Source organism: Terrapene carolina, unplaced genomic scaffold (genome assembly GCF_002925995.2).
Source record: "Terrapene carolina triunguis isolate 2854851 unplaced genomic scaffold, T_m_triunguis-2.0 Scaffold58, whole genome shotgun sequence".
Classification (NCBI taxonomy): Eukaryota; Metazoa; Chordata; order Testudines; family Emydidae; genus Terrapene; species Terrapene triunguis.
The window spans coordinates 79980096-79989650 of record NW_020664409.1 but is presented as its reverse complement, the minus strand read 5'-3'; the positions used below and the strand labels follow the sequence as shown (position 1 = coordinate 79989650).

Genomic DNA, 9555 nt, shown 5'->3' with positions numbered 1-9555 from the left:
CCCCCCCCCCCCGAGTTATTTTATGTGGCAGCTAAGCTCCCTGCTCCCCAATGTTTGGGGCTGGGTCTCTCCCCCGGCCCCGCCTGCTGCCCCCACACACCTCCCCCGAGTGTCCCCCGGCCTCACCTCTGCACCCCCTCCTAACCCCAAACTCCATCCCAGAGTCTGCACCCCCACCCCCTGCCCCAGCCCGGAGCCTGCACCCAGCACCCAAACTCCATCCCAGAGCCTGCACCCCAGACCCCCACCCCCACCCAAACTCCCTCCCAGAGCCTTAGGCAGGTGGGGGTGGAGTTTGGGGGGGGCAGGTTCTGGGCTCCACCAAAATTTCTACAAATTTGCCACCCCTGGAAGAGGCACAGCAGTGGTGGAGTGGTGGTGCAGCCCAGTGCAGTGGGGGGGCTTTAACAGAAGTAAATCTAACTAAGTGCATGTTTTGTCCTTTGAGTGAGGTGCATTACTGAGTGTATATATTTTATTAAAACTGCTTGGAAATGACTTGTTGCAGGAGCAGCAGTGATCCGTATGCTCTGTATAATGCTTAGCACTTTCCAGGAGGGGGGGGGGGGAGCACGCTCGGGGGAGGGGGAGAAGAGATGGGGCAGGGGCGGGACCTCATGGAAGGGGTGGAGTGGGGGCGGGGCCAGCGAGGGTGGGTGTCTGTGATGCGGCCCTCGGGCCGATGCACTAGTCCTCATGTGGCCCTTGTGGTCATTTGAGTTTGAGACCCCTGATCTAAAGTATATCTATGCAAACGTATGAACATGCAGATTTACATAAATCTGCCTCCTATTATTTTTGGTTTTGCAACGCTGGCAGGTATGACAAGGTCTCTAATTAGTCAGACAAAGCGGCCGAGGCAATATCTTTTATTGGACCAACTTCCGCTGGTGAGAGAGACAAGCTTTCCAGCTTCCATAGCGCTCTTCTTCAGGTCTGGGAAAGATACTCAGGCTATGTCTACACTACAAAATTACGTTGCCGTAAGTTACGTAGGCATACAGCCACCACAGTAATTAAGTTGCTTTTGCGTATCCACACTACGTTCCTTGCGTCAGAGGTGACAGTCCTCACCAGGAGCACTTGTACCAATTGTACTGTCAGTGTGTAGCACTATGGGATGTCTTCTGGAAGCCAGTAACAGTCGACATAAGCAATGCAGTGTCTGCACTGACACTGCATCAACTTAACTGCATCGGTATTGACTCTGCAGCTCTTGTGGAGGTGAAGTTATTAAGTCGGTGTTGAGTTACATCGGCAGGAGAAAAATTTTAGTGTAGACACTTTCATAGTTCGGTCAGCATATGTTGCCTTGTGTCAGTCTAACTCTGTAGTGTAAACGAGGCCTCAGTGTCACAGCTAAATACAAGGTGGAACAGACTGTTTAGCTGAAGTAGTTACCACATATTCTAAGGGACAATTCAAAGTGAAGTGGCCCATTAATAAAGACACTGGAATTATGGCTTATTACTAAAATCTGTAACCCAATAACCACCCTTCTTTGTCCTATTACTGCAGGAGTGTTAATGGGCCACTTCACCTTGAATGGTCCCTTAGAATACCTGTTAACTACTTATACTAAAAAGCGACAAAGAGTCCTGTTGCACCTTATAGACTAACAGACAATTGGTGCATAAGCTTTCGAGGGTGAATACGCTCTAATACGTCTGTTAGTCTATAAGGTGCCACAGGACTCTGTCGCTTTTTACAGATCCAGACTAACATGGCTACCCCTCTGATACTTATACTAAACAATCTGTTCCATCTTGTATTAGCTGTGACATTGTGAGTACCTTTCCCAGATCTGAAGAGCTCTGTGTAGCTTGAAAGCTTCTCTCTTTCACCAACAGAAGTTGGTTCAATAACAGATTATCTCATCCACTTTGTCTCTCTTGTATCCTGGGACCAACACGGCTACATCATCACTGCAAACAAGGACACAAATGACCTTTTCACCACAAACCTCTGTGCCTGTTCTCCCCCTCACCTCTACTTTTGATACTGTCAATCATATGTTCTCCTCCTCAAAATCTAGTCCTGCACTGGCTTCCACAGTAGTATCTTCTCCAGTCTTCTCCTACCTCTATACATTTCCTTCAGCATCTCCTTTGGTGCATCCTGCTCCCCAGCTCTGTGAAGGGATCTTGGGGCTCTGTCCTTAGCTCCTTTTCTCTCTACACTCTTTCTTCAAGTGATCTCATCAAACTCACAGTTTCAAATATCTTCTTTTTGCCAAGGATTCACTAATCTTCCTCCAGCCAGTGCCTCCCCTCAGTCTGCCTCTCCAGCATCCCTCCTGGATGTCTAGATGTTAAATTCACTTGCGTCCATGTTACGTTATCTTTACTTCCATTCCCAATCATGCAGTGACATACTAGAGGGGAAAGACTCTAGGGCCACCAGGCCCTTCCCTTGTCCTTGCCTCATGTATACAGGTTGTGGCCACATCTTGATGTTTCTTCCTACCTAACCTTTTTTAGATCCAGTTTTTCCTTTCTGTCCACATAGCTAAACTTCTCATCTAAGCCTGCAACACTTCCCATCTTGACTATTCTAGCCAACTTAATACCCACATGACACCTCCTCCAGTCCACACAAAATGCAGCTGCTACTGAGGCCACCAGCCTTACCCATTACTCTGTCAATATTGCCACTCTTCCCTTTTAATCCATTCACTGGCTCCCGCTTTGTAACTGCATCAAGTTCAAATCCATCTTTAAAGCCTTCCCCTTCTTTGATCACTTCCTCCTGCTACACACATCTTTTGCTCTGCCAATGATGCCTCCATAATCATCCCTCATTTATGTGCCTCACCACAACTGTCTTCTGGTTTCTTCCACTTCACCCTTTACATATGGAATGCCTTTGAGTGGGCTCACAAGGCCCAGACTCCCAATTCAAATACCTACTCAAGACCACTTTCAACCATGTCATCTACAAGACATCAGACAGTAATGACTTGCTAGAGCTGAGGAAAGGATAATTAGTATGTGGTTTAAAAAATAAAAAAAGATGGATCCTAGAACACCACACCACCTGGCCTCTCCTCCCGACACATAACGTTTATATAGAGCTTTTCTTGATTGTAAGTAGTGTGCAGCAGGGACTGTCTTCCTAAATTTGTGTCCACCATTTTGCTCACTCCGAATACTACTTTAATACAAACAGAAACAGCAGTAAATTGCTGCACTGCAAGGTTCTGAATAGTATCACTAAAAATGAAGTTTTGTTAATTTCATCCTGTTGCTGCTTGAAAAAGATAGCAGGAGTGGAACTTTAAAAAAAGGCATCTTCACTTATACAGAAGTTGGCTTATGCCTCCCCAGTCACCAGGGAAAGCTCCTCAAAAGAGTGGGCAAGTAGATTTTTTTCAAGTCCTGTCTAAATGGGTTTTGAGAAATTAGTAAGGGCTTGTCTACACATACAGTTATTCTGGAATAGCTACTGTACTTTAAGTTCACACCCTACCTTAATCTAAATTAACTTTGTACCCACGCCCTAAAAATGCTCTTTCAAATATAAAAAAGAGCAAACTCTTCACTGAGAGAGAATCTGACACTGACACACATCAATCTGTAACAACTAACTGGATTATTAATGTGCATAGTGCCAGCATTCAAGGGTGCTTTATAGACACTGATACAGAACATTTATTGTGGCTAATATTAAGCTATGATCTTCACCCTCTTCACCATAGATAGCTGGAATTAATTTGATGCATAGTCTTTTTTCCTACATACTTTTTCCTTCTGAATTCTCCCACTTGCACCTGCTACTGCACCATTTAATTAACTAATGTTTGTACAATGTGTTGAAGATATACAACAGTACGCAAGTACTGTTACCCACTGTATTTTTTTAAACACAAATTAGAGGAATTAATAGTGGTTGCCAACTTCATAAAGTTTTGATCACTTCAGTGGTGCTACAAGCTACGAGTTGTACTAAACTGCTTAGGAGGCCTTACTTTTCCCATCACGCCAATAAGGATTAAACAGAGCATCCAATGTATGCCCCTTTTCAAGAACATAGCCAGTTACTAGTTCTTTGGAAGAGTATCCTCAAGAAGAGTCACTATATTAATGTATTCACCGCTTTCTTCTAGATCTCTGTTTTTGGACCACTGGCTCCTTGGAAAGAAAGGTATGAAGTGCATCTTGAGTGCTTCTGGGTTTAAACACCATTAGAGAGAGAGAGAAGGCTTTTTTCCAACATTAGGTTGATTGTTCAAGTGGCCAATGCCATCCAAAAAAAAAAGGGTGCTTTAGGAGACAGGAAGAGCTAGCAAAGGATAAGTACTAAAACCTTTTGTGGGGGAAAAAAAAAACAAGAGGTTTTTTTTTTTTTAGAAATGTTCATGCCAAAATAGCTGATTAGCACACTATGCCAGGACTCATGATAGCTGGCAAGTAAATAAGCACTTTCATTGCGCTGGTGGCTGGATCAATGGTGTTTAATTTCCAAGTGCCACTGTAGGTTACACTTATATCAATTCACTTTTTCTTATTGTGAGCTAAAATAGTGACCAAAGAGCTGTCATCTTATATTCCCATTTCCTCCTCCTACAGAAATAGTTACTCTGATTTTGATGATCATGCATAACTTTCAGTGCAGATAAGTTACACAGGCATATCAAGGACAGACAGACCTTGTAAATATATGAACAGCGGATTTAGTTTGAGAAAGCAAGTTGGGAGTACAACAGTAGCTGGTGGGTACATAGTACTACAGCCCTCCTTAGTAGCACTATCTTTTGGTCTTGCAAAGGTAGGGGACACATCATGCAGTCTTTCAACACTCTCATGGACTTTAAAGCCAAATAAGGACTGCTTCACTAGGCCCTTAGAGAACAAAATGGTGGCTAATTTTTAGTAAAAGACAATGTATTAATTCCAGCTATTGATTCATGTGGAAAGAGTGGTATGCTACTTAATACAAGTTTTATATCCAACAAACCTATGATTCTCTAATTAGTCATTTACTTAAGTGACTCAAACATAAAATGCGAAGAGATTTTATAAAAATAAGATTTAGGTAAATAAACCAACAGGGATCACCAAAAAGTGAGATCATGCTTACTTGTGGTCCTCATTTGCTGAAGTGAAAATAAAAGCTTCCATGGGGTTCCAACAGAGTGTATTTGTCCTCATGTCCAAGATAACCTGAAGAAAGTTACATGTTACTACACTGTTATAAGTAATAAATAGTGGCCATTCTCCACACACACTAAATCTCCCAACACCTCTGGGAAGCAGGTAAACAACTCCATTCTACAGATGCAGAAACTGAGGCAGAAGGGTGAAGTGACATACCCAAGGCCACAGAGCATTTCAGTAGCAGTGTAAGGATTAGGACTCAGGACTTCCTGTCCCAAATTATGAGGTCTTTCCTTCAGATTATGCTGCAATTAAGTTCTCTGTAGAGACATGTCATTTAACAGGGGCTTTATGTCAATACCATTCCTGAGCTGGTCCACCAAGCTACTTTTAAATCTCCCCTGTAGGCCCACTTCTTCCATAATACCAACAGGAACCTTTCAAATCTATTATCTATTCAATATATTTATTTCTTTAAAAGACATCTTTGATGGATGATGAAATGGATTAGTCTTTGCTAAGTAATGACATAAAATTAATACTGCCTGTCCTTTCTGCAACTACTCCCCACCCCAGCTGTTATCTTCTTACTATGTCAGAAATTATTGTTCATTAATTCCTCAGGCCAAGATGATATCTTGCCTGCTTTGAGAAGTGCCTAGCAGTTTTTGGGTGGGTGCAGTTAATATAATACCATAGATATACTAAGTAGAAATGGGACCTGTACCACTGGCAGTAAGTTGATTCATGAGTCAGAAATTTTGCATCCTGAGCTTGTGAAAACCAGATGACCACAGAAGAGACCAGCTTCATCTTAAAGTAGTAGAGATGGAGCTGACAACTACCCTCGTAAGACAACCCACACATTTTGCTGATAGCCAATTAGATGAAAAGTATTAGGAAGCCATATGTTCTATTCTCCCACCCTGAAGTGGAGTCCTGCAAGTGTAAAGACAGCTGGGTAATTGTTGGTGGAGGAGAAAAAAAGTCATCTAGTAACAGAGTTAGCTCTGGTCTCTGCTGAGGCTTGGAGGAGCTTCCAACCACCATATCAAGAGAGTTATTTGCACACAGTGATTCTTCCTGCCACATATTAGATGGATAACTACACAGAAGTTATTAATAAGTGAGCAATTCAAACAGAATGTCCACAACTCAGTGGGTCAACTCTAATCCTAGCCAAAGTTTTGTATTTAATCTTTATTCTACTCAACTCTCTCTCTCTCAGCTTATTATAGGTGGATGAAAATTTCAGGGTCTTTTTAACTAGTTAACAGTAAGTGAATACTGCATGGCTTACACCAAAGCCACAAAAATAAATTTATAGCCAACGTTTTATTACAAATATGATCAATATTCTAAATTTAAATGTTGGTAAAAAAAGTAACTATTTGGTATTCCTGGTGAATCAGAAGTGGCTAAGCATTTGATTTGGGTCTTAGTATGGATAACTCCCTCTCAAAAGAAGCCAGATTTGCTCAAAGTCTATGCCTTTGCCTCTTGTTTCATAATAGTTCTTTTCCAACTGAATGTGTAGTATATCTTGAGTCCACTGTTTCATACATGGCATCATTCTACATTTTTCAAGTAAAAACACCAACTGAACAAATAATGTTACCATATCTAATATTATGCCTGACAGCAGTTGTAAAAATCAGTCTGGGGCTTGAAGAGATTTGAGTTACTGTGGATGTGATTTTTTACACAGCCACTACAGCAACTTTTACATTTTTAACAGAGACCATCTCATGATCTCTATTTTTAATTATAGAAATGTCCAGACATTTAATGAGGAAAACTCTTTACTGGGACAAGTTTAACACTGGTTTTGTTTGTTTATTTTTAAACCATGAACACTTGCTAGAGGTTTCCTGTGTGAAGAGTCAATAAGGAGACCTGTAGATTAAAAGCAACACAAACACACATTGTCCATATATAGTGAGATTTTACTAATCTCTCCCACTTTAGTATGTATGGAGATTTTGGCCTATATGATCAGCTAAGGCTTTTATTAGTATAGCAAACAGTGGGTAACACCATTTTGCTCCTCTGGGCAGTTCAAATATAGGGGAATTTTTAATCCTAAACTCTTTACTTCAATGATTTCTTATGGCAGTGAATCCCACAGATTCTAGAAGAATGATTGCCTTTTTACAGTTTTAAGTTGGTTACTTTTTAATTTCACTGAATGTCTTCCTGTTCTTGAATTATGGGTGCTCCCATTTACCCTTTCTACCTTCTCTACACCACTCATTTTTTACACATTTAAAATGGTCCCAATCTTTTCACATGGAAGTTTCCATGCCTGTAGACCTTTTCATCACCATCTTTGAATACGTTCTGCTTGTGCCATATATGTTTTCAGATGCGGGCGACCAGAACTGATCAGAGTATTCCAATTAGGTGTTCCACTGATTTATATAATAGCATTAATACTTTCAGTGTTGTTTTCTATCCCATAACACTGTTTGCATTTTTTTTCATTAAATTAACGATCACATATTGAGCAAATGTTTTCCTCAAGCTGTCTGTAATGACCCTTAGGGCTATTCCCCCGCAAGTGGTCACAGTTCATTTAGAGCCCAGCAATATTCATGTGTAGTTCAAGTAATACCTTCCAGTATACATTACCTTGCATTAGTCAACTTGGAATTGCATCTGCCATAATGCTGCCCATTTATCCAAATTTGTTAAATCCCTATGAAGTTTTCCAGTCTTTAAGGGCCTTGACTATCCTAAATAATGGGGTCATCTGCAAGTTTTGCCATCTAACGGTTTGCCCATAATAAATATCTTTTCAATTATGTTGGCTAATATTTTTATGTTTATCTTTGGTACAGAATCGATAGAGATTATAGAATTATTTTTTTATATTTATAGGGTTTGCATTAAAATATGTGCCACAGATAACAGTTGTGAAATGGAATGCAAGTGGAGAAAGTAATGGTAATGTATATATCAAGAATTGTCAAAATTAATGTACACACTTAAATAGGACATTTTGCACTAGATAGAAGAAAAACAAAGGGCTTTATTTTGTACAGCTGCCGTTCCCACCTGAACATTGCCATGGTATCTCATCCCCTAAATTAAAGCTAGTACATCTGTAAGGAAAGAGATCTCTGCTCTTTTTTAGGAAGTCATTAGCTACGTGAAGGTCTGAGCTTAGGGTGATTGCACATAGGCTTTTATAAATATCGCAGAAATGTTATTTAATAACGGTGTGATTGACAGTTATCAGTTCTAATTAAGTGATAAATCTGGCATCTTTGTCTGATAATCAGGCCAGGAGTTTACCCATTCACAGCCACTTTGTTTTAAACATAGCACAGATTTTTCTACTGATTATTTCTCTTAAAAATAAGATCATTTTCAAAGACTTCCAGATATTCTTGCATTGCATCATCAGTGTACCATTTATCTTTCTTCAGCAGCAGTGCTTCTAGTTTTGAATTCCTTTTTTTTTTTTAAAAAACTGCTTTTCTATAAGAAAACAGCACCTCATCATAATTGCTTTAAAAGCTTCTCATCTGCAAGTCAGGGTTTTGTGGTGGAGTTTTTTTTAATTTTACCTCCTATCATCGTTTTACACTTACTATTGCTAAAATAGTTAAGCCACACAGAGCTCTTATCATAGAATATCAGGGCTGGAAGAAACCTCAGGAGGTCATCTAGTCCAACCCCCTACTCAAAGCAGGACCAATCCCCAGACAGATTTTTGCCCCAGATCCCTAAATGGCCCCCTCAAGGATTGAACTCACAACCCTGGGTTTAGCAGGCCAACGCTCAAACCACTGAGCTATCTGTCTCTCCCCCCCCCAGATGGACTGTGGCAATTCATAGCATAGCTCTCTGTTTCCACTGGAGGTTAGACTATCTATATATTAATGTTTAATTAAACAAAGGTCCCCTTGGGCCTCTTCACAAGACTGCACGGCAGTAACCCAACGAACAACAGATCACCAGTATAGGAGAAGTGCATAGAACAGCAAGAAAGTTATTGAATGGGGATTTCTACATCTCCACACAGCCTACATTCCTAACTTAGACTTCCATGCAGTTTAAAGGGAGCCTGTCAATTATCACGTTTATCTGTGTGTTATGGCTAGCACATCATCACCAATGAGAGATTTTGTGGGCCAAATTCTGCCCTCAACTAGATAGAAGTGCAACTCCATTGTCTTCAGAAAAAGAGGAGGCCAGAATTTGGTTCTGGAACTGAAGTTTTAACAACAGTTCTGTTGATACATGAAACAGAGGAGAATCCAGCTCACTCACTCAGTTACATTAGTAATACTTAGTAATACTACCAGGACTAAGAACTTATTTTAAGTAAGAAAAATAAACAATAATGATGGCTTGGAATAGAGTGAATGCAGAGCTATAATTGCCTCCCACTGAAAGCACTTTCTTAGGGTATGTCTACACTACCGCGGTAGTTCGACGGCTGGCAATCGAA

General features: G+C 40.7%; 1 protein-coding gene across 1 annotated transcript in view; it reads right to left on the bottom strand.

The window, feature by feature from the left end:
• The window catches only part of DCAF13 (DDB1 and CUL4 associated factor 13), a 52813-nt gene that overhangs the window by 19917 nt on the left and 23341 nt on the right, over positions 1-9555 (bottom strand). The window contains exon 7 of the mRNA XM_026663595.2: positions 5080-5162. Coding sequence (XP_026519380.1) covers positions 5080-5162 — 83 coding nt within the window. The remainder of the gene's footprint in view (positions 1-5079; positions 5163-9555) is intronic.